We start from the raw sequence: 26170 nt of genomic DNA on the forward strand, positions 1-26170 counted from the left end.
CTCTCACGCATCTGGGTCCCCTCCTCCACCCTTTCCAAGGTTATCCAGCAGGGGGTGGGTGTAGGGAGGGTCAGAGAAGGTGAGAACCAACCTGAAGCAGCTTCACCAAACGATTGTGGACGAACGAGGATCCTTCAATAGAGCACCGCCTCTGATTAGCAACTGTCCCTGTGGATACGATGTGTAAAGCTGACAGCGGGGCAAGTCTGAGACTGTTAGAGCTATTGTTACTGCGGAGTCTAAGCTGGCTGGTCGGCTGGATGGGGGGTGGTGGTGGTGGTGGTGGTGGTGGTGGTGGTGACGCTAGGGGCGGATGCACCATTTTTCTAGACCAAAATGAGCCCAATGTCACTGTGACAGCGCAGTGTTCCTCTGAGGGCACCGCAGGCCAGGGGGGAAAATGATGGATGAGTCGCCAAGCAGCCTCTCTTGCTTCATCACTGTGTATACACACACACACACGTGCGCCCACATACACACACACATACATACACTGAAAGTCAGGGAAATATGTACACATAGCATACTCACACGATGACAATGCATACCCTGCAATATGTTCACACAAAGGTGTCTGGGGAGACACACATGCTGTATACACTTACATACACTTGTGCAGATAAAATACACACACACACACACACACTTCAAATATGCTCACCCAAAGCCATTTGGGGATACACACATAAACGAACACATGCTTGTGCACACAGATGTTGAGTGATTAATTTGTGTCCACAGGAGTTATAATTAATCACCGGGATGCAAACAAACCAGATGCAGATATTCACGGGAGTTATTCACACTCTCACACACATATAATATATATATATATATATATATATATATATATATATATATATATATATATATGTACACACTCACATATAGAGCACACAGCGCTGGCTTCATTATGACTGCAACCCAGGCTAATGCCACAAGATCAATGACAGACCCCCCCCACCACCCATTTCTCTGACCCAAAAGCAGCAGCATGCTGTCATGCAGAGCACCCTGCGGCGCTTATTCCTTCTATGACCGAGCGGTAGCCTCCAATAAGGCCCTTGGGTCATCATGTTAATACGCCACCTCAACATATCCACCCATTCCCCTACACATCCCACCAACTCCAACCAACCCATCGTTCACTGCAACACCAGTTATGGGCGTTAGGAGGATTACACTCAAGGGCAATCCCTTAAAGTGCTGATTACCTGGAGAAAACCGTAACCAGTAATGGTACTAGAAATCAAATGATTGATGTTACACTCCCATAAAAGCATTCAGTTAAATGGGATTAATTTTAATGTACAATTCTGCAAGATATGAAGTTCCACAATTTAGATGCCACAGTTGCACTAAGCAATGCAATAACTCTGAAGCATCATAAGCATCTGCAATCTGATTACTACATATTTACAGTAACTGCAACAGATTACAGATGTCATCTTTTTGGAATCACATTACTGTAATTCCATTACACCTAATCAAATACTCCTCCTCGGGCCTGCTGAGCTCACAGAAAGCAGCATCCCTGACTGTTCTCATGCAGATGCAGGGCTACGCGGGCAGTGAAGGAGAAATATGGCCGGCCTCTGGTGAGCAAGGAGTATATAGCTGAGTGGCCATCCATCACGACCTTGCAGCGGAAAGCTATACACGCTGCGTCCGCTCAGACCCCTCGTCTCATAAGACGGGGAAGGGATTGGGAAGGGACAGGGTAGTAGGAGAGAGGGCTCATAAACATATTCCCTCAAGATGGGGGGGTGGTGCCATGCAAAGTCCTCCTACATGGGACTGGAGGAAAAATGTCTGATCTCTTAGATTGATGGACTAAGCTTGTGCGCTTGTAGTGTTTTTCCTGCAGCACAATACACCAGGGTGCATGGCTATGATTACTTGTAGTCAACCCACGGATGGGAGTGGATGGCGGCTACAGAATAAATATTAGGATTAATGACCATGCTGGTCAGTGTAGTGAAACATCCTTCATACTTATATTGCGTTCCAATGCCATGAAGGCAAACAACTGCAATACAGAGAACATTTGGGGTCTGTAAAAACTAAAATGTACTTGCTTTTCTACCCTGAGATCAAATATAATCCTGTACACTGTGACAGATGTGATAAATAAAGAATAAGTGGCGTCACTTGAGCTGAACTACAAGTGAAGTCAAACAAAAATCAATATGTAAAATAATGAGGGCTTTGAAAATGTTCTGCTGGCCATGCTAATGATAACGTGTGCAATAATGCATCAGAATGTCCACCCACCGGGCAGGGCAGGATGAATGCCTGTTCACCCCTCCGCCTACAACCACCGCTCTCCCTTTCATGAGATCAATTGCAAAAGGTGCTTATATATGCAAATGGTCTGTCTGCAAAGGACAATGGAGAAGTGAAGTGGCGAAATGAAGGAGATGTCAGACAGGGCAGCGCTCTAACTAGGTCACAAGGAGAGCTCCGTGCTTAAACACACACACTTTCATCAATAATCAAAAATGTGCTGGCGCCGTTGCATGAGGATTTCCCCCGCAGACCCTGCTTGGTATAGTTACCAGACGACAAAAAACAGTGTTAACTTGCATGTCAATGAAAAAGTCTCCTGGTGCACTTCTGAGGGGCAGCACAGGGACTACACTGTTGGCATTGCTTCAGAAAAACTGCACCCGGGTCTATCTATCTTCACAAGAGGGCTGTTAGCGTGAGCTTAAGGACAGCATCTGCACAAACATGAAGCCAAAGGTTAGTCATATCATCTGTCTCAGGTTTGTAGCAACAAAGACTGACTCTAGCACTTTAGCTCACGAGCTCAATACAACACCAGTGTAAAGCAGTACGCCATTGTCTGGTGCTGCTGCGCTATGTGAACTGAATATTGAATGAAAAAGTCATTTCTCAAAGAAATGCCATCAAAAAAGCTCTGTCTCAAGGATGTGTGGAGCCAAAGGATTAAGTCTGGAATGAGATAAAGACGACTGCAACTGGTGGTACTTTCTGTGTTATTCAGTATTTTGCGGTAAATGCATGTTGCCCGTCGTGTCCAGTGTCAGTAATTTTAACCAGCAGCTAACATACATGGTCAGTTGCCGGTGCGGCCCTCTGCTAACTGTGCACTCTTTCTGGCGCCCTTGCCACTATGCATCTTTAGTGTCCTGTAACTGAAAACCGTCAGCTCTATCATTCTCCAATCCTGCCACTTCAGAGGTATCCGTGTCTCACACCAAGCAGAGGTAATCTCTCAATATTGATCTGGTCACATGGCAAAGGCAAATATGTTCAAGTAGACAGTGAAACCTGCACAACAGGGCTGAAATCTGATGCTAAAAGGAACCATAGAGTTCGCTTTGTTCTTTTTGCTTTTATCACTGTATACTCTATACGTGTGTCCGTGTGGCTTGAGCAAACCTTTGTCTGCTTACATAAGCTCCTATGAATTTCATCTGATAAGTTGTGGCAGCCACATACTGTAGAGGAAGCTTCAGAAGACAGGCATTGATTTCAAGCAAATCTGTCCGGACATCTCCTCTTTCTGGTTCGGTACACCTTTCCACAGCTAATGAGCAGCCGTCTTCATTCCCTGTCGAGTGAGACGTTCCTTTTCATGCCTTGTGTCAGGAAACACTGGCCATTCATTACCAGGGAGGAGAGATGGAGGAGGGGGAAAAAAAAAAAGTATGATGGTTAAGCCTGAGCTTTAAGACAGACAAGTATGTCCCCTAATCCCTTCTGAGCAGCCATAAGCCTTTCGTTATCACTCGTTTGAATTGTGCATCCCTTAAACACATTAACTTAGGCCCTAATGCTGGCCCTTTTTGTAGGACACTGCAGCTGCTCATAGCACCCAGTCACTAGGCTAAGAGGGAAGAAACATGCTAATTGCTGTCTAACTCATTTAATTGGGTAACAAGGGTGTTTTCGTTAATGGATGCAGAGAATCAGCACATTTTACAGCAATCTACGATACCCTGAAAGGGCAACTGCGATTCCACGCTATCCCTGAGACAAGTTTCGTAGAAGGAATGTGATGATAAAATCATGCACGAACACACGCTGACTGCCATTCAGTCTGATATGCACGCACGTGGTCGTATTCTCTCTTCTCTCTCTCTCTGCCACACATGGTGGACTGATCCTCTGGTTATCAACATACAAGTGAAAAAGACAGGCGGAACCTTGCTTTTCTCAGAGGTCTGGTGGGACCAGGATAAGAGCTACATCCTCACTCCGCTCCACTGTACACTACTGTAAATCTGCAGTCACTGTGTACTCCGCTCTTGATACTGGCCTTCAGGAGCCTAAACCCCAACATCTTCTCAGTTTGTCGACCAGCAAGAGCTCTTTTAGCTGCATGAATAACTCATAACGCACAGAAACACTGTAAATACTAAAGTCAACAAGATACACAGGGGCTAATAAATGAAACGGATACCAGGCTGTGTTTGAAATGTAGGCAGCACTGACATACGTTCAATGTTTAAATGTGATTCTGAATACAATATCTTAACTCCTTTGCTTTCTGTAAGTACAGTTTCTGAGAGGCTCTGTGGGTATTCTGAAGTATCAACGAAGGAATGTAAAGTAATATTTATTGTGTGATGCAGAGAATGAAAGCAATAATCCACTTTATCTAACAGCTCTCTCTCTGTGCTGTTGTATTCTCTCACAATAGCGTGCAAATAATTGTGACTATGTTACGCAGTTGCTGCCCACCATAGCTTCACAGCAGCTTAAAGCAGAGCGCAAACAAAATCACATTTCAGTATTTTTCTTCCATATCGATTTTTTTTTTTTTTTGCGATTCGGTGCCCATGGATAAATACGGCACGATGCTGCATGGGATCTCCAGCTGTGCTAAGGGTCGTGCTGACAGGGGAGGACCACAACGACTGGGCGGCCACCACAACACAGCAGAGCTGCTCGTTATGTATTCCGACTGCGGTACGGCTAAGATGCTTGGTGTTTGCTGAGACAGCAGATGACTTGCCTTGCTCTCCCTGCCCCTTGCTCAACCAAGGCAGGATAGACTTAATTGCCTCATTAGCAAAAGGGCCAGCGAAGAGTCAGCCTCTTCCACATTGTTCAATGTCAAGAGTGCAACCGAGAGGAAAGGTTAATAGAGTAAACAGCATCTCCCTCTCCTAAATGGAAAAATGTTTGTTTTCTAGTATGATGGGTCACTGGCCAAAAGCGTCATTTCACTCCACAGTGACAGAATTATTCATTTGATTTCATCTTATCTGCGCATTGCATATCCAAACCTTCAGTATTCCTACTTTTAGAGTATAACAGAGCATGCTGTTGCAGCGTGGTATCTCCCAAAGCTGTCTTTTTAAAGCTTGGACTCGTCTAGAAAGCAGAGTCATCATGCCAACTTTAATTATTTTAAAAGCTTGAATTTGCAAACTCTGCTATTTCCTCCTCCACAGCGTCTTTGGACCCCAGACAGCAAATCAAGCCAAACGCTAACACTCTTGATTTCCCTCTTGAAGAAAGACACACAAAATAAAAATTATGTCTGCTGCTGAGAGAAAATGTGAGGTCCAAAAACCACTCATGTTTAATAATTTTGAGAGAGACATAAAACATGGCTCAGCCCGACTTTCACTCACTACCGCAGCGTTCGCACGCTGAAGGGCACCACGATCCTCATCCAGCAACCACAATAAGACAATTTCATTTCAAAGTGTGACAGTTTGGACAACAGTGTCAAACCATGACTGGCATTTTGAACGCAGTCTTAAGCCTCTGTCTGTCTCCTCGTGAGAGACAGGGTGATCTATAAGTCGGCTTTGACAAGCTGCATGATGGGCCAGGCTAAAGAAAGGGCACTAAGCAGAAAAACAGAAGATGACTAAAACAAATGGAAGAAAGATGCCTTTATCTTCACTGAAGGAGTTGCAAGCTATGATTGGAACATTTTTGGCATCATTTTGCTAGTCTCTGAGGTACACTCCATTACTCTAGTCTGTAAACCACATGAGCACAACTAACAAACAGCTGGAGAGAGAACTTGTGTACGAGTATATATTTGGCAGGAATGAGCAGACCCGTTCAAACGTTCCCTTAATGTCCATGCAAGGCTAGGATTGTCCTCCTGCTCATTGGAAAGTGAGCACGATATAGAACCTTGTAAGATATAAACATCACATCCATACTGTTGTTACTTCAGGCTGTGGATTATACCACCCTCACAGCTGGGACTTAAAGACAGAGGCTACATTCAAAAAAAAAAAAGTACAGCTACACATCTGCATGGGCAGTATAGCGTAAAGGCTCCATTTCATCAACAAGTCAAGTCTAACGAGTTGGAAAAAAACAAAGGTGGTGGTGCCATCTGTTCTGAACCACTTTGCTGGGAAACGGGAAAATAAATGGGAGGAAAAGCAACGGTAATATAAACTGTACTTTGACCACAGCCTGAGCTCCTGAATAAGCAATGCTATCTCCTGTGGAAACAAACATCTCAACCTTTCGGCCTGACAAAGGGCTGTGCGCTCTTTAATATGAAATACAGTGAGGAGAGCTGTAGTGCACTCAGTGACATAACATACTTAATTTGTGGACAACCTCGCAATTGATCAATGATATTCAGTTTACAATGTTTTCGCTGTGCTATGTAAGACCAAATGGCTGGCATTGTGGTTGGATAATTAAACCATCCATCACACAGCATCCACTGCAAGAGAACAGGAGTGGCAACCCAAGACAGGGTTTAAGTTATTGCATTTTACAGTACCTAATGGCAATTACATGAGGTAAGGTTCTGATGACCAAGGATTTCATCCCTATGAAGAATTAATCAGCAGAATTGCATATCTTATAGGGCTTTAAAGGTCATTCCCAAAGTTTTTCTACAGTCAATAAATAAATTAAGCCCACTATTCACAGTTATTGCATGATTGACTTTTTTCGTCTCCATTCAAAATAAAATCCTTTTCTTTCTTGCACTCAGTATAGATCAAAACAGGACAGATGGCTGAGTCCTGACTTCAGCTATCATGCACTAAGCTTGGAGGGGATCCTCCAGATGGCGTTCAGGTCTTGTGCAGGTAACCGCTTTGTCTTCCAACACTCTAATCAATGGCCAACGAATTCCCTCCCTTCCAAACACCATCCATCTTTAAGTCTTTCCAGGCTGCTCTGCGACGACCAAAAGCGGCTGAAGATAAATGTTTAAAGGGCAGAAGGGCCTCTGCTGATTAAAGCCACTAACGCTTTAGGGGAGACTGGCAAGCAAAAGAGGAAATGGAGTGAGACAATGGAGCACGCGGGTTCAAAACACCTAATGGAGTGTCCTGCTCACTGGGCTAATAAACTGTTTCAAATTGAAAGGAACAGCAGGCGTCTAAATAGAGCGACGTGGAACATTTCCCCCTGTTCATTCAGTCAGCCCCCAATTGGAAAAGCGGGAGAGGAGGGTGAAAAAGAAACTCGCCTGGCTTGCTATTGTTTGGTGCAGCGCAAGTTGCTTTTCTTCATCTGCAATCAATTCTGGGAATTGAATTACGGCTGAATGCCGTGTAGAGTGAAAGGAAGAAAAGTCAATGTTCTGTGCATCGGCATCACACTGGAATAAATAAAATAAATGTACATCTCAGAATTTTCTTTCTGTCGGCATGAAAAATCCTTTGCTTTAAGATTTATGCGGAGGACACCCGCGGTTGCAGTCTAGCTGTGAGCTGTGTTCTCTCGCTGTTTCTCATCTCAGCAGCATGATGCTATTTGAATGTCCAAGTTGATATTTGGACATGATAATCAATAATCACAGCGTGAGATGAGGCGCCATTCAGGTTGGGGTCTGACAGGTGCACCCCATGACCAATTAAAAGGCTAAGTGACTGGTAAGAAATGATCAATTATTGGCAGACAGTTTACTGAGGTTCTGACACTGTCACTCACTGAAAATGTCAGCCCAGCAAACATCAGTCCAGCTGCAGAAACATCAAACTGCTCAATCAAGGTCCCCCCTCTGCTGAGTTAAGAAAATGATTTCATATCATCCTGAAAAAACATGATTGGCATGACCTTTGGACATGTTAGCGGGCCTCCAGGTGAGACAGAAGAAACGTTTGAGGAGACACGCAGCCTTGACTGCTGCTGCGACACAACCAATGTCACTCCAGTGCTGTTCATTTGGTGTAAATGTTTTATCAATAGTTTGTTTTTTCTTCCATTGTGTCATTGATGTAAGCACTATGCTAAGCTGCTTGAAAGTGAAAGACACCTCAGCAATGGGGATTTTGGTTTTTGAGCTGTTTATTTTCCTGCACAGTTGGATCACACAGCTGCATAGAAAACAGAGATATACCTGGTTTCAGAGACAGAGAACATAGATCAAAAGCATGTTCTGCTTAGAGAAGACAAGCATGCCAGATTTTATTCTGCACTGGCAGTTTTCACTATGGCAGAGAGCACTTGAAAGCACCATAACAGGGGTGGGAGCTCTGAGATGATAGCATCTCAGCCCCCACCACTGGTAAACAAATCATTTTAAATGGTATTTTTGTAAGATGCATGAATTTTGATCACCTTTGCTCTTGCAGCTGAAGAGCACTTGGTTGATGATAGATGGAATACTATTTTCAGCAATGTCAATAGCTGCAGAGAATTAATATCAGGACAGACCTTTAGCGGGGTGAATCAATGGGAGACAATTCCATGCTCCACCTCGCCGACAGCATCAGCGTTTATCTCACTGTTTTGTTCACTCTTTGATCTCCTCACTGCTTACATAAAACAATCATAGACCTTGATTCAATTATTTATGCACACAAGCAGCAAATCACTTCGCATTTTCTAAGAAAATAGAAAGCTGTAATTGCACTTGCTCCATTGACTTTCATGGGTATTCACTCCTGCAAATAAGGCAGAAATCCTCCCGTTGGAGGAAATGGTCATGGCAGTAGAGATTACAGGCAACTGGGGGCCAATGCAACACTTCAGTGTCATAACTAACCAGGCTTTCGAAGGGACACCTATTTTAGTTCCGGAGCGTAATTTTGTTTTATAAATGCATGTTTCATATTAAATATGTATTCCTGATATCATAATGCAATGCCAAAAGTATTTGTTTTGCAAAAATTGAAATAAGGTATTGAATAGTTATTCATAAATACGAATACTAATGAATATTAAATAAATTATTTTTCAAGTTGAAAAATCTATGACCAACAGTCAAATCAAGATAATTTAGGTATTATTCATTTATTTAAATTCAACAATGACATATAAAGTAATACAAATTAACAAATCATCCCACTTAAGAAGCTAGACAGAGAAGTTCCACTTCATTAATTGCTTTTATTAATCAGTTATCATTATGGACTGATTCATTTTTTGCCAACTGACTAAAAGACTCATCAACTAACTGTTAAAGCACTAAAATGTAAATTAAACCTTAGGATCAATTTCCTAACAATGGGCCCAAAGCCATTGTTTTCCAATCCTTGTCTTCACTGCTGCAAAACTTTCAAAGTTTAAGATTTCATGAAATCTCTCTTTCTTGCTGAGAGTTGGATGAGAAGATCGATCCCACCCTCTGCAGGCTGAGCTACAGCCAGCTGGCTAGCTTAGCTTATCATAGAAAAACTGCAAACAGGGAAAAGCTAGCCTGTCTCTGGCAAAAGCAACGGCCTCCACCAACCAGCATCTCTGAGGCTCGCTAATTTACACATTACATCTTAAACACCTCAATTCGATTTCTTTTAATATCTATATGTTAGCTTATTAGAAGAAGATGCGCAGATCTTTATTGTTTGTATGCAGCAGCAGAGCTCACTAGTGCAGCGTAATGTCATGTGTAGGTTGTGCATGTGGCTCCAGTTAATGTGGATGTGTGAGCCCCTCCAGAACATCTGTCAAAGATTAGCAGTCAAGTGAAATAGGCAGTTCCTGTTCATACGTTCCAAAATAATCTGGCAGTTATTTTCCCAGTGAAGGATGAAAAGGGGGAGGGTTTGTAGGTCAGAAACACTACACAAACCCAGCTCAGTCTAGGCGTGTGCCTAGTGTTTTACAAGTGGCTAAAGGCCCATACAGAATAATGCTTGGATAGCTTGGAAATTATGGGTGTGGCAGAAAAACACAGGGAGAGAGACGAAGAAACTCTCAAACAAAGAAATATTGTAGAGCCAGCAGACGAATTCAGGACAGACTATGTTCATTCCACCAGTGCGACCTTTCGTTTTACCTCTTGTCATTGGCTGCTATAAAAATACGACCTGCCTCAACCGTCTACCAGCAGGAATAAAAGCACTTACAGTACAAAGCAGGTACACTTTTACCTACAAACACTCTCATTTAAAGCATGGCGTCCAACTTGCTGCGACAGAATAGAAAGACCTTCTGACTAAAAGCACCACAATCAATGAAACATGAAGAATCCCTCAGGTACAAGAAAAGGACGACTTGTTATTCAGGGAAGCACACTGTCATTCAAAGGCCGTGCACATCAGGGGGAAAGTGCTTGGAAGGCAAATCAGTGTTTGTTAATCATATGGGTCAATTGTTTTGAGGACGGCCGGACCTCTGTACTCATCTGTAGGCCTCTTCAGTCACCCTTGGTAGAGGTTTTGTATTCCAGGGTGCTCTGCCCTTGCCGAGAAAATTCACATTCGCCATTTTTGCTTTGAGTAATACAATCCTCTCCTGATGGAAATCTGTTTACACTTTGTTCTTCACATCAAATCGCTGACATTGTAGGTGGAAGGGAAGTCATTTAAGTGTCTAGAGCAGTGCATTCCTCGCTATTTGCTGTGTAAGTGTTGATATCTCTGCATCATAACATCCTGTTATTGAATTGTACCAGCTAACTAAAGTGAGAAGTGAGAGTCAAAGATTTACAATTTCACAATATGAAACGAAGGTTAGCTCACTGTGCGAGGCTCCGGGCTTGCCTGACAATTGCCTTTAAGTATTGTGCAAGTTTCAGTTCTGCAAAGTACTTCTGGCACATTCATCACATGCTTTCAAAAAGCAAACATTTTCAAAGCTGTGAATTGACATAGGGGATGCCACACGATAACGCCGAAGAGCGACGCGAGGAGATCAGAACGAAGCCTTAATGTATGGTAACTAGACGTCAAATATCGAAATGTCTCTGGGTTTGTAGGAATGTCAGAAGTCTGTGGCTGGGTGTGTGTGGGAGTGTGATTCAGGCGCAAACACATCAAGATGTCACTTCATAACCTCTGGCTCAGGAGGCTCCTGTCATCTTCACATTTCAGAGATCCTCTGCCTACCCCGGCAGACATGCTAAATATAGAATGGGGACAGAATTTCTGTTTGGAGCCACTGCTCTCTTTATCTACATCTAACACTAGCATGCGTGCATATGCACTGCCATCCTCTCACTGTCATGCACGTGTATGCATGCGTGCAGACACACAAGCATCACCGCGTAGACTAATGTTAAGACCCTGCTGTGTTCCCGCTCCCGTTGCATTGTCTTATAGATGAATGCTCAAATGAACACCAAAGTGAAGGTGCGGAGGTTTGGACCTCATACAAAAGCTGCCCATTCTTTCCAATTACATTTCTGTCAAGTGACTTTCACTGTGTTATTACTTCTTGAACAGTCATTTTCAAATTCCCTCATTCAGAATCATTTAATTCTGGCACAAGGGCAGACAGGCAATCCATCACCAGTCTCCTTTACCTGGCTGAATCTACCACGCTGTTACTGAGTTACTCTGTATGACCTTGTTCTGTTTCTTACTTTTTATCTGCGGAGTTGCAGAGGAGAGCTGTGGAATTCTCTGTGGCAATTAATTGTGCTACTTATCTGTAATGTGAACAGTGGATATTACATCTCCAACAGATATTAAATTAAGGATGTCTCTGGACAAAGCCAAATAAAAAGGAAATGAGCCCCTATTAATGACTATTGATTCTTTTATAATAAAACAGCCACTTCCTCTCTTTACTTGGCCTTGGTGCTGATCTAGAATGAATCCAGGCTATAACTTCAGGAAAATGTCCTTCAGTCTGGCACAGCAGAGCAGCCTAGCCTGAAAAGCTACATATCTCCCTGGTCAGGGGGGGTGGATGGGGGTGGGGGGACGCTCTTTTGGCTGACTGGCAGATATTTTGTTCTAGCATGAGAGACACATGACCCAGGATGCAACTGTACTGGACGTTCACCCTAATGATATCATTTTCAGCTGCACAAATTGCTTTATATAGTGGTATCTTGTAACATGACAGGGGAAGGAGAAAATGCCTCACCATGGCAACAACAAGTCATTTAATACTCCAGGCAAAGGCTGATGGTTATTTTAGGAAAAGTGTACCATTATTATTCTTATTAGGGAATAAATTACTGATGCATAATTTAACCTGTAATGTTTCCACCTTGCCGTTGCTAGCTCAGCGGTGTCAGCTAAGAAGTGGCTGTGTTTAGTCGTAATTATCATCATTAGAAAACTGCTGTTTAGATAATCTACACGCTTAGCTTGATTCATCTAATGATGCAAAAGCTGATGACTGAACCCAAAAAAAAATGCGTTGGCGTGCAGTGTCCGCCGCCGAGTCAGCTCCTTAAGTTAAAGCCCAGGATCAGTGGCCGCCACACTGTGGATTCACTGGTTGACTGATGTAGGCCTTAACAAGTCAGCATATATGCAGGTCCACATCACATCATTCCATTTTCCATACTGCTTATCGTATTCAGGGTCGCAGGAGACTGGAGCCTTTCCCACAATGCACTGGGCAACGGGGCAGGGTGCTACCCTAAGAGGTCACCAGAATATGCAAGAAAACTGAATAATGAGAGCTGAAGACAACAAAGTTTTACAAGCCTGCAGCACAACCCACATCACGCACAAGCAAATAGCACCAGCTGTGTGTTTCGGCTAGGAAGACTGAGGAGTTAAATACAAACGGTCCAATCTTTGGATTCTCTCCACACTGCAATACCATGAAACAGAAGCATCCCGTAGGATAGAGCACGACTTTTGGACTTAAGCCAAAGCAGAGGCGTTGCCAGCTCTTGGGTGCATTATTCCTCATATGGCCACTCTCTGTACTTTAACTCAGGGGTTTCCTAACTTTTTCATACCAAGTACTCCTATTCACAGTCACAAGCTCCCCTTTGGAAAGGAAATGCTGGTTTATCCTCAGTTACACCCAGATAGGGAATTTCCACTGCAGGTGATGAGACAGCAATAGGGAGTGTGAAATCTCTAACTGGAAGTGGTTTGTACACACTGTCTCACAGGGCTCCAGTAACTTCCAGTCAGCAACGTCACGGCGGAATTTAGCTATCCGTCGCTCAGATCTGCCCCGGGCCCCCACTACGTTACTGTAATGTAGTAACAATAAGAGCAGCGTTGGTATTAGTACCAGCAGTAGAAGACAAAAGGAGCTTTTATTTTATGATCCATCTTTAATCAAGCTCTGTTTCAAACATACGATTTCGCCCAACAAACATTCTCTCAGTCTCAAAATGACATTCAGGATGCTTCAAATGGGGCCACACATTAAAAAAAAAATAAAATAAAAATCTAACCATAGTGGCTGCTGTATGTGCAACATTTTTTTTCTTCTTTTTTTTTTTTTGCTTTTGTTGGAAAATAAAAAGCAACATATTCCCCTGTGTTTGAAGAAAAAGTACATACAGGGCCAATAAATCTGGACAGCAGATTGAAAGGGAGGGGTCAGGTGAACTTTTTTTATTCCCTTTCTTTTGTCCCCCCCCCCTCCTCCTCCCCTTTTTAGAGAGCTCCGTCAAGTAGAGCAGCCTGTGGTTTAGGAAATGAAGGCTGACTTGTGCATTCAGCCAGCTTTTTACGTATAAATAGCTATTTCTTAACATATATGCGCATTGTAAAGTGAGAAGGGGGGGGGGGGGACGGGACGACTGTAGGTAATAAAGGAAATTAATAAATAAATATGTACTGACATCACTCTAAATCGAGGTTGAAAACATTTGCCAGATGCGCTGCTGAGGACGCGTGGAAACAATACAGAATATAAAGGGGAAAATCATTGCAAACATGATAACGACAGACAGCAGTGTGCACAACTGGCGAACAGGCTCTGCTGCTTTTTTAAAAATAAAAATAAAATAAAAATAAAATAAATTCTCCACCTTTTTTTTTTTTTTTTTTTATATATATATATAAAGGAATGGGAAGTGACTTACCCAGAAACAAAGAGCGAAATATTGCAGACATGACGGCTGGAAATCCCATATGCAACGGAGCTGGAAACAATGCGCTCAGACTGCCTTCGGATTCATTCGGCTGACCTAAGTGCAGGCACAACGAAGCGGCACCATCAGCGAATTGAGGAGCGAAATCAGAGACAAATAAATCTTCATTGAGCATGTGAGTCCGAGGACATCATATGTTGCACACGCCCGACACGTCTAAGCCTCCCAAGAAGAAGAAGAAGAAGAAGAGGAAGAAGAAGAAACGTGGCTCTTTCTCTTCATCGTCATTTTCATCGCGGGCTACTTGGCGTCAAATCAAAGTTCCCTGTGCTTGTCTGGCTCTGGCGTGGGACGTGTTGTCTCAGGGTCCCCTCTGTCTCCTCCTCAGCAGTCTCTCTCCTCCTTTCCTCCTCCGCTGCACAAAATGCCAGAGAGGAGGAGGAGGAGGAGGAGAGGGAGAGGGAGGAGGAGGAGGAGGAGGAGGAGGAGGAGGAAGAGGGGGGGGCGAATAGGTGGATGTTGAGGGGATGCTGAAGGATGGAGACCTCTAGAGTCTGAAGTTCTCTTACGCAGCCCGAGCATCCTGCAACAAACACCAAAAAAAGGCTTGTTGAGAGGATGTGAGTCCTCTCGTCGTTCCTTTGCTACGAGTTAAAGTTGGCTTTGATGAAAATAATGTTAGGGGCAAATAATAGTCGTACTGCCTAAATGGTTTAGAGTGAGTCGGTGAGACACAATGGGGAGATTATAATGAGCTTACAATTTTTTTTGCCATAAAATTACAATATTAATATCGGGAGAGCGTTACCTTAAGGTATTCTGCAATCTAATGTAGTATCACCAAGACATTACTTTAACTAACATATAATTAGACATGGATTAACGGTGCTCTTTGTACTTTTTCAGGCTGAAATGATTTAGTTGTAACCAGTTTAAATCCGTCCAGTGCAAATCTGTATATTTAACGTAACGTGTTTTTCCACGTCGTGCTGCTATTACTGCTGTTTTTCTGCTTTTGTTTTTTTATTCTCATTCATTCTTATATCCTGACATAGAAGCCACGCAAAAAGGCCACCGTCCCTGGTGTGTAATGTGTTATTCCGTCGTATTGATTAATCAATCGGTTGACTGACAGAAAATTTATCAAAACAAAGAATCTTGATCATTTGTAAACTGTCTGAATAATCTTTTAGGTAAAAATGCCTGGAAAAAAAACTGTTTGCACATGCAAAGATTTACTGCTTTTCTTTTTCTTGCGTGATTGGAAACACATTTTGGGTTTTGTTGGACAAAGAGATGACATCATCATGGCCTCTGTCGATGCACAGTTTTGTCATTTGATACTGAATAGACCAAACGATCAATTCACACTTGGCAAGATTAACTGTGAATGAATGTAATTGTTATTTACCGACCTAATCATTTTGTATATTTGTAGGCATTTATTACAACCCTAAAGTAGCAAAGGATTTGGATTGTCAGGTGAAACTGGCATGATTTTGCCACAAGAAACAAGAAGTCAACCTCAGAAGCGTGATAATTATTCAAATTCTATTTATATTTTGCCGGCTATGATGACGCATGCTTGTGATCAAAGGCATGTTAAACATCTGTTTTGAACCACAAGGCTTATTTTTGTTTTTCGTTTTTTTATTCGTTCACCAGTTTCTCCATTTCAGGGTTATTCTATCAATCTTCTTAAAACTGCCACATCAAATTTATCTCATTTTTTTTTTTTTTTTTTTACAAGTGCAGCATGGTCTAAGTTAGGTAAACAAACAGCAGAAGCGAGACTGCTGCTGTCTGCTGATGGCTGCTCTCAGACCTGGAGACAAATTAATCCCCCCCTCTTCTGTGTCTCAACAATCTGCAGAAATAACAAAAGGATTTTCACTCGCCTGTGGCCCCCTCTGCTCTCTCTCTCTCTCGCTCTCTCCTTCCCCCCCCTCGAGTGGCCTGCTCTTCAGCACCAGCCTTCCTCCATTCCTTTCCGTTCCAATAACTAGATAGCTTGAAACAATGTCTCACACGCACAAGTAGACACGCACACTCGCGCACACACACACACCGCCTCTCTTTTTCTCCCTTTCACGGCGCAAACGCACACAGAGAGAAAGAAACACATGTTCGCAGAGAGCAGCTGATGAGGACACGGGGTGCAACAAACACACACAACATAATTCCAGATGTTGCAAGAGGTGAGGTGATGGCTTCGGTCTTGTGTGGTCGAGTATTTTGTTTGCAATATAACAGCGTCTTTCATTGCTCGCGTTGCTGTGTTTATCTTCGTATTTCCAGCTGAATGTAAAAGGTCACGGTCTCATTGCAACTCCTCTCTGCAGAAGTCGCCTTTCAAGAGCAGTCTGCTACGACACAGTGCTGCAATGTACAAAAGAGAAAAAAAAAAAGTACTGTAAACTGCTGCGATATCAGCTGTCAAACTGTGATGGATGGCTGCTTGCAACAGGCATGTTTACCCCTGCAATCACCGCAGTTCTACTGTAATCTGGGTTCAGATAAAAAAAAAAACGCTTGATTGAAAAACATACATTACATCTTGTAGCATGATCCCTCGTTCTCCCGTGGATTCCCCAGCACTCACAGACCACCACCAGACGATCCGACTCACAATTCTCTTTTTTATTATTTTGTTTTCATGCACACAGTTCCCTCCTTGCAGTGAGGTTCGGTCCGTGTGTCCCTTGGCCCAGGCACGGCGGAATGTCCGGCCCTCGTGTCTCCTGGTTGTAACTTGTCTCCTCTTGGGTCCCGGCGTGCTACTTCTTAAATAGGGAGAGAGGTAATTTACTGCACCTGTTCCCAGGTGCGCTGGTGCTACTTACCTCTCTCCTGCGCCATCTCCTGGGCCAGTCCTGCACCTCTCTCCGTTGCAGCTGAGCGCAGAACCAGCCCACACCCCCACATACCTCCACCGCCCGACTTAGGCCGGGGACCGTCCGGCCTAGCCCACTCCCCCCCCACCCCCCAAGGGACGGGAGAGGAAGTCGGCCACAGCCATCTGTGCCCCCGGTCTATGGATCACCGTGAACTTAAAAGGCTGAAGAGCCAGATACCACCGGGTGATCCGGGCGTTGGTATCCTTCATGCGGTGGAGCCACTGGAGGGGAGCATGGTCCGAACAGAGGGTGAATGGGCGTCCCAGGAGGTAGTAGCGCAGGGCGCCGACCGCCCACCGGATGGCGAGGCACTCTTTTTCCACCGTGCTGTACCTGCTCTCTCGCTCAGAGAGTTTCCTGCTCAGGTACAGCACGGGGCGGTCGACTCCCCGTACCTGCTGGGACAAAACGGCCCCCAGCCCTCTGTCCGAGGCATCAGTCTGCAATACGAAAGGGAGAGAGAAGTTAGGCGTGTGCAGAAGTGGCCCCCCACAGAGAGCCTGTTTCACCCTCTCAAACGCCCGCTGGCACTGCTCCGTCCACTGGACCGGCTCTGAGGCACCTTTTCGGGTCAGATCGGTCAGGGGACTGGTGAGGTCCGCGAAGTCCGGTATGAACCGGCGGTAGTACCCCGCCAGTCCCAAAAACCGTCTGACCTCCTTTTTGAACTTGGGCCGCGGACAGGCCGCAATCGCCGCGGTCTTGTCTACCTGTGGCCGCACCTGCCCGCCGCCCAAGAGGTACCCCAGATACCGTACCTCCCTCCGTCCAACTGCACACTTCTTCGGGTTGGCCGTGAGCCCCGCCTGCCTCAGAGACTCGAGCACCGCGGCCACCCGCTGCACATGCTCCGCCCAGGTGTTACTGTGGACGATGACATCATCCAAGTAGGCGGCAGCATATGCAGCGTGCGGACGCAGCACCCGGTCCATGAGGCGTTGAAATGTGGCTGGGGCCCCGAACAACCCGAACGGAAGTGTGACGAATTGGTACAAACCGTACGGAGTGGAGAAGGCCGTTTTCTCCCTGGACTCTGGAGACAAAGGAATCTGCCAGTAGCCCTTGGTCAGATCCAGCGTGGTGAAAAACTGCGCAGTGCCCAGCCGGTCCAGAAGCTCGTCGACCCGAGGCATCGGGTAGGCATCAAACCGTGACACGTCATTCACCTTGCGATAGTCCACACAGAACCGGATAGACCCATCCTTCTTAACCACAAGAACGATGGGGCTGGACCAGGCACTGTGGGACTCCTCTATTACCCCCATCGCTAACATGGCTGCCAGCTCTCTCTGAACCACTTTTCTCTTGTGTTCAGGTAACCGATAGGGCCGTGAACGCACCGTCACCCCTGGGTGAGACTCAATGTGGTGCTGTATGAGGTCGGTACGTCCTGGCAGGGGGGAGAACACATCAGCAAAACGCTGTTGCAACTGGGCTACATCTGCTCTCTGGGACGGCGAGAGATGGTCATCACAATGGAGCGGAGCGGATTTGGTGGAATTTGGTACCTCCGGCCCCAACTCATCTCTCTCTCCAACTACCGTCACCAGAGACACAGGCTCCGCCTCTCTCCATAGTTTGAGGAGGTTGAGGTGGTAGATCTGTGTGGCTCCTCCCCTGTCAGTACGCTCCACCTCATAGTCCACGTCGCCCACTCGCCGTGTGACCACGAAGGGCCCTTGCCACTTGGCGAGTAATTTGGAGCTAGAAGATGGGAGCAATACAAGCACTTTATCTCCCGGTGAGAATTGTCTCAGCCGCGACCCTCTGTTGTACAGGCGCTGCTGACGTTCCTGGGCCTGGAGCAAATTCTCGCGTGACAACCTTCCCAAAGTGTGGAGTTTTGCTCTCAGGTCCAGGACGTATTGAATCTCGTTTTTACTGGGGCTTGGACCATCCTCCCAGTTTTCCTTAATAAGGTCCAGCACCCCTCTTGGTTTCCTGCCGAACAGCAGTTCAAAGGGAGAAAATCCCGTGGAGGCCTGGGGCACCTCCCGCACTGCAAACAACAGAGGGTCTAGCCATTTGTCCCAATTGCGTTCATCTTCGTGAATAAACTTACGGATCATGGACTTTAAGGTCTTGTTCATCCGCTCTACCAGCCCGTCGGTCTGAGGGTGGTAGACACTGGTACGAACAGACTTAATGCCCAATAATCCGTAAAGTTCTCTCAGTGTACGTGACATGAACGAGGTGCCCTGGTCAGTGAGGATCTCTTTCGGGATCCCCACTCGGGAGATGACCTGAAACAGTGCCTGCGCCACACTCTTTGCAGAGATGGTGCGCAGCGGCACTGCTTCCGGGTATCGCGTTGCGTAATCCATCAGGACCAACACAAAGCGATAGCCGCGTGCACTCCGGTTAAATGGCCCGATGAGGTCCATGCCAATGCGCTCAAAAGGGACCTCCATCAGCGGTAATGGGCGCAATGGCGCTCTTGGGATGGCAGGTTGGTTAACCAACTGGCATTCAGGGCAGGATGCACACCAGCGGCGTACCTCCTCCCGAATGCCAGGCCAATAGAATCGGGCCATTATCCGGTCTAGTGTTTTATCATATCCCATGTGACCGGCCATTGGGTTATAATGAGCCGCCTGGAAAACAGTTTCCCGGCGGCTTTTCGGCACCAACAACTGGGTGTTTACTTGTCCTGTCTGAGTGTCACGACTCACTCTGTACAACCTGTCCCTCCGCAAGGAAAAGTGCGGGTAGGTCTGCGCTGCGTCAGGGCGCACCAAGTGACCATCAATACTTATCACTTGGTCGAAGGCTGAGCGTAAGGTGTCGTCACGAGACTGCTCGAGTGGAAAATCTTCCATGGGGTGGATTTCGGGAACCCTCGGCGTCTCCGGCGGAGGCGTCGCGGGTTCCCCCTCCCCCTCGGCAGCGTCGGACGACCCTGCGTCACCACTGAGCACAGCGCAGACACCACATGTCCCTACCGGTCGTGAGCGCACCCCCGCACAATGTCCCACTAAACCGTGAAAACCCGGCCAATCAGTCCCCAGAATCAGGGGGTGCGCCAGGCGGCTGCTTACAGCTGCCTTCACTCTATGCTTTTTCCCCCGGTATTTAATTTCCACCGGCACGATGGGATAGCGGTGAATATCCCCATGCACACACCTGATACTCACCCACCTGGCCTCCACCAAAGCCCCGGGCCGAACCAGGTTCTGGTGAATCATGGACTGCGTGCAGCCCGAATCCACCATAGCCTGGTGTATACCCCCTTGGATCCTTACCGGAACGCGGTACGTCTCACCTGAACCGGGGGAGGGGGCTGGCGGGCCGGCGACCCGGATCACTTGTCCCACCTCCATGAGCAGACACTCTGAGCGGAAGTGCCCGGGCCGCCCGCACCGCCAGCACTCCTGCCCTGGCGTCTGAGGGACTCTCTGTGGGTGGGAGATGGCGCCGGTAGCAGCCGGGACCCGTGGAGGGGAGAGTCGAGGAGTGGTGCCGCTGGCTGGCGACGAGGCGGTGCTGGCTGGGTTTCCCCGCTGCGCCGGTGGGGCGAAGTTCTTCCTACGGGGAGCGGGGGTGGGTCTTCCTGCCCCCGGTGCTCGGCCGTCACCCTGGTTCGGGGGATGCACGGCCAGGTGATCCTCCGCTAACGTGATGGCCGTCCCCAGATCGGCGGGACGGTGGCAGCGGACCCACGCAGCCGTCCTCGCTGGCAACCCCTCCATGAACTGCTCCAATGCCACGATCTCCACCAGCCGTGCCTCTCCGGCAGTCTCTCCCGGCTGCAGCCATCTGGCGGCCGCATCCCGGAGATGCAGCGCGTACCCGAAGGGCCGATCCCCGTCGCCGAGCAGCGTCCCCCGTAAGCGGCGCCGGTGATCCTCCGGCGAACAGCCCGTCCTGTCCAGTATTGTCTTTTTGACGGCGTCATAGCGCCCACGGTCCGCTGCCGGCAGGTTGAGTGCCGCAGCCTGGGATCCTCCCGAAAGCAGGGGAAGCAGGCGGACTGCCCACTCAGTCTCTGGCCAGCCGCACGCCTCCGCCGTCGCCTCAAACACCCCCAGAAATGTCTGCGGGTCGTCCTGCGCCGCCATCTTTCCCACCGTGAGGTCCGAGAGCGGGGAGGGTGGGGGACTGGGCGGCGATGCCTCCTTTGAGCGAGCCAGCAGACGCTCCAAGACCTCGGTCTGCCGCTCCGCTTGTGCCCGGAGCCCTTCCAGGTGCTGCCGGCGCGCCGCCGCCTGCTCCTGGGTCATCTGGGCCACCATCTGGGCCAGCAGGGCCAGAGGCTGGGCTGCCTGGTCCTCCTGACGGTCCATCATCTCCGAGCGCTGGGAAGTTGGGCGCCAGTGTAGCATGATCCCTCGTTCTCCCGTGGATTCCCCAGCACTCACAGACCACCACCAGACGATCCGACTCACAATTCTCTTTTTTATTATTTTGTTTTCATGCACCCAGTTCCCTCCTTGCAGTGAGGTTCGGTCCGTGTGTCCCTTGGCCCAGGCACGGCGGAATGTCCGGCCCTCGTGTCTCCTGGTTGTAACTTGTCTCCTCTTGGGTCCCGGCGTGCTACTTCTTAAATAGGGAGAGAGGTAATTTACTGCACCTGTTCCCAGGTGCGCTGGTGCTACTTACCTCTCTCCTGCGCCATCTCCTGGGCCAGTCCTGCACCTCTCTCCGTTGCAGCTGAGCGCAGAACCAGCCCACACCCCCACACATCTATGTTCAATTTTCCTCCCCAAAGCATCCTCCGTTTTCTATAGAAAGATGAGATCTGCAGGCAGGATGGAGCATGCATCCCACAATGCATTACACAGCACTGAGGTTATCATGATTGCTCCTTTAAAAGATGACCTCACTTACATATGAACGGATGACAACGCTACATAAGATATGAGGCAGATCCATTGTTGACAGCAGCGATTCCGCGATAGCTTACTTGTCTCGCATGCAGTGCAGATAGTGCCATGGGAGGCAACTTGTCTGCGTTTGGTGGCTTGGCCTTGGTGCATGATATAGCACCCCAATGCAGATGGCCTCACAGATGGTTGATATTTATACCACGGGGCCTTGAAAAGTCACCAGTGTGGAAACTGCTCTTTCTCCCTGATTAGTTTCACATCACCAAGAACACAGCAATCTCCACGCACCCATTTCTCAACTGCGCCGAAAACATACGAGCAGTCGTGAAATGTATTATAAGACGTTAGGAGAAAGAGTATGTCATTGTTTGGGAATAAATGTCCTTTGCTGTGCGGGTTGCCCCTTTTTTCAGGTGACGACGATGATGTGTTGGGACTCTCCTTCCATTTCAGTGCATGAAAATGTAATCCTCCTAAGTGCAAGGGCCATGATTTTTTAAAAATCTTCCAGACCCAACACGGCTTGCATTTTAGCTGGGAGCACTCTTGACTTATGTACTTTAAGTGGATTTGCAATTTAAATTGGAGCAACAAGATGCACCTCGGACTTCCTGGCAGACACGGAGCACTTCAGCAAGAGTGTTCCCGTCCGCCAGAACAGCTGTATCTCCCTCTTCGTGACATCACTGGGACGTGTTAGTGTTTTGTTGACGCACGGACGACACCCGAGCACGCCGGGATGCCCGGCTTTGGCCTCCTCTCTGTCGTGACCTCGGGGAACGAGAGAAGTGGATAGTTAAAAGGATTCTTGAGTAACAATATGAATGTGAATGTGAGATAAAAAAAAATCCTCTTTTGTTTAGGTCTCTCTATTTTTAGCAACCAGTGTGATGCTTCGCCGTTAGTGTTTCACGGCTCACGGATCCTTTATAATTTAATGAGGGAGAGGGCGGCCTCCACAGATTTATGGCGAGCGTCTCAGGGCGGGATTGGCCACTCGGCTTATTGATCCAAATCAGATGTTTGTTTATGGGTTAGTAAAGCTCTCTCTCCCTCCTGCACCACGCAAACCCCCTCCCAGGAACATTCAAATTGTCAGCGCCTTCTTAAGCCAATGAAATAAATGTACTCCGGGTCAATGTTCATTATTTTAGCCACTCTTTAAACATACTGCAGATCCTGACAGTCAGTCAGAGATGTGTTAAACAGCAGTGCCATGTAGTGTAGAGACCCCGGCCATGAATATAAAGAGCCTGCTTTACACAGAGGCAGGTTTATTAATCTAAAGGATGATTTAAGTTTTCAGACCAACAGCCACATCACACATTTAGTTTCATTGCATTTTACATATTTACATATATACATATATATATGTATATATATATATATATATATAACAGCCGCTAAACTTCCCCATTTCCTCACGAGATGTTTAGATTTTAGTCTGCATTCCTAGTTTTGTCATCGCGGCAGATCAGTCGTAATAAAGGAGAATGAGCGAATGCCCGTTTAAGACCACTTCCTGTCATCTCCTGTTCCACATTCCCCTGAGCAGTGCAACGCTCGTCTCCTTGTACTGTAAAGCCCAGTGAGTTCAAAAGTGGATGTTCCCCCTCAATTTATTTATGAGCCTTTCATGGGGAACATGAGGCAGAGAGGCACACAGAGTTTAAAAACATGTTATCATGCTCTAATTAAAGGCGAGGCAGACGACGGAATCTCATCTAAGAGCCCAACAGCAGACCCGGTTTTATTTTTACGTCGGTTAGTCTGTGGTGAATAGGTGTATGGATGAGCTGAATGGGGATGATTAGATAAATGAGTGAATGAATGAAAACATCAACCAAAGCAAGATTAAATGGCTGTAAAAACCAAACATGCATGATGGTGTCATTTGGGAGAGTGAAATAAGACTGATTGTTGTTGATTTAAAATCGCATGACTCTGTCTTTGGGAAAGGTAATAATGTTAAATTGTTGCCTGCTCCAGTCCCGGATAAACAGATCAATCACGTTTAAGTAATTTCCACCACATTGCACGCTGCATTAGAATTTGTTTTCCTCAACGCTGACATTCCTCACACCAGCAGATACCGGGAAAGCGCTGTATCCTGCCCGTCTCCAAAAGAAGAAAATCACATACATTTTTCATGAGAAGGTTGTTTGGGCATTTAGACATGGATTTTCATTAGTGTGAGGGCTTGAATGAACAACACACTACCGCCATCAAAGTGTCATATGTAAACTGAGAGCTGAAATCTTCCAATTAAGCCTCTCACAATTATCTTATTTGACTAAACCTCAATAAGTCACATTCACACCCTGCGTTCAAGTAATTATTGATCATTTCTAATAGTAAACTAATTTTAGCAAAACAAACTGCTTTAACATGTAACTTAAATACGACTGGAGCATAAATAACGTTAAAATTGTGTCTAATTTTGCCACCTTCTCCGTCCTTTTGTAGCGTCACCGTTCAACGAGGGCATCCCTCTACGACAGTCGAGCTCACATGAACGAGAAACTGTGGCATCCGTATAACTCATTTGTATAACCACCAGGACACGTGAGCAGCCTTTGTGGGGAGCTTAGGATACCACGCTGAACCAAGCAAATTAGCTGATTAGCCTCAGATTTGAACGTAAATTGAATGGCTTCTTTGCCATTGATCGCTTCGCCTCTTCAGGTTTATTGACGCAGGACGGAGGGCTTCCGAGCCCGTTCTCGTTCAGCAAACAAACAGGACCAGCTTGATTGAGGAGTAAGCGGAGGGAGGAGCAGCTGAAGTGCTGAGGGTGGTCCTTTGACACGGCTGATTTTAAAGTCCTCTATCTCTTCCCCCTTTTGTCCGAATCCATGGCAGAGGCCATTGCTACTGCTGGCCTCCGCCTGATGAAGTGGTCTCCATCCCGGTCACTGGGGAAGTGAGTGATGTGGGCCATATGGTGGTGAAGAGACGATGTGAATCAGCAGACGCTTTGCATCATACTGTATGTCAGGCGTGGGTGTAGCTGGGGGGCATCCATCTTCCACGCATCTCTATTCATCACTTGAGAAAATGACCAAGCTGCTGATAAACACTTTGAGAGTAGCACCACAGGGCAAATTCCAGAATTCCCCAGTTATTCAAGTTAAACCTTCACTCGATGTAAACTGTTGCACAGTTCTGCACGAAAGCAAACCACTGCCTCTCGTTCAAATGGAAACGTAAAAACGGATGAAAAGTGAGTGCTTCTTTTGTGATGTCAAGGACCTTTTGAACAAACCGGTTCCATTTGTCTGTTAAGTGACTGAAGGACGCCTCTCTATCCCCTTACGCTCGCTCAGCCAGTGGAGTCTGCAAGGTCAAAAGAGTGATTGAATTTTTGAAAAGATTATTTGAATGATTCTTCATTTAGCGAAAGCCAAAAGGACTTTATTTCAATTGAGAGACAGGAAGTGATCTGATACGGAAAGAGGCTTGGTGTTATAGAGAAAAAACTAATTGCAGAGACAGGGATGAATTTGCCCCGGTGAAGGTCTTCAGATCATTTACGGGATTAAAAGGAGAAACTCTTGCACCATAGAAAGTGTCCCTTGACACACAGAGATCCTGCATGAAACATTTCACTTAAAGTGGCTATAATCAGTGTTTATCAATAATTCTACATCTGCAATGGATTATATGGCTACTTGAATGTGAGAGGAAAAAAATGACTGAAAATGTTCACACACTCTGGAAATCCTCTCAGCTCTACGGGGCTTTGTAACATCTTCTTTGGCTTGAAAAACATACCCATCATTTTGTAACCAGGGAACCAACTACGTTAGGACCGTATTTCAGCAGTAGAGATAATGAGCAAGTTAAACTAATTTGCATTTTAGAAGTGAAATGCCGATGGCTAGATTGTAAAAGTTTGTAGGTAAGTGCAACATGTCTTCTATACTGTCCGACTAATTAGATCTGGATCAGTAAAGGTAAGGATTGATCTGAATACTATATAATGTTCACATTGTGGTTTGACATTGGTCACTAATGGAAGAGTGGCGGGCTCAAAGTGTAGCAGCTACATTCTATATGGTTACGATTATGTGCTTTTAGCTTATTTTTTTTTATTATAGGAGGATAAGGAAACTCTTGTCTGATGAAGACGTGGCAAAAGTCTGATTTAAAAAAAAAAAAAAGAAAGAAAATTGGGACACACAGAGCCGAAGGATAAAATGAGCTGCGTGATTTTTCTTCCTTTTGAACTAGATACAAAAAAATTGCTGGAGGATTATGTTGTGTATGCTTTGGGGGTGTGCTGAATAACC

At 46.3% G+C, this 26170-nt stretch overlaps 1 protein-coding gene across 1 annotated transcript in view; it reads right to left on the reverse strand.

The window, feature by feature from the left end:
- The window catches only part of clmpb (CXADR like membrane protein b), a 61898-nt gene extending 47349 nt beyond the window's left edge, over positions 1-14549 (reverse strand). Inside the window, exon 1 of the mRNA XM_070829529.1 lies at positions 14147-14549. Within this exon, the coding sequence (XP_070685630.1) occupies positions 14147-14330 (184 nt within the window). The 5' untranslated portion in view covers positions 14331-14549. The remainder of the gene's footprint in view (positions 1-14146) is intronic.
- Between the last annotated feature and the right edge of the window lie 11621 nt (positions 14550-26170).

Source organism: Pempheris klunzingeri, chromosome 4, assembly GCF_042242105.1.
Source record: "Pempheris klunzingeri isolate RE-2024b chromosome 4, fPemKlu1.hap1, whole genome shotgun sequence".
In the NCBI taxonomy this organism is placed as follows: domain Eukaryota; kingdom Metazoa; phylum Chordata; class Actinopteri; order Acropomatiformes; family Pempheridae; genus Pempheris; species Pempheris klunzingeri.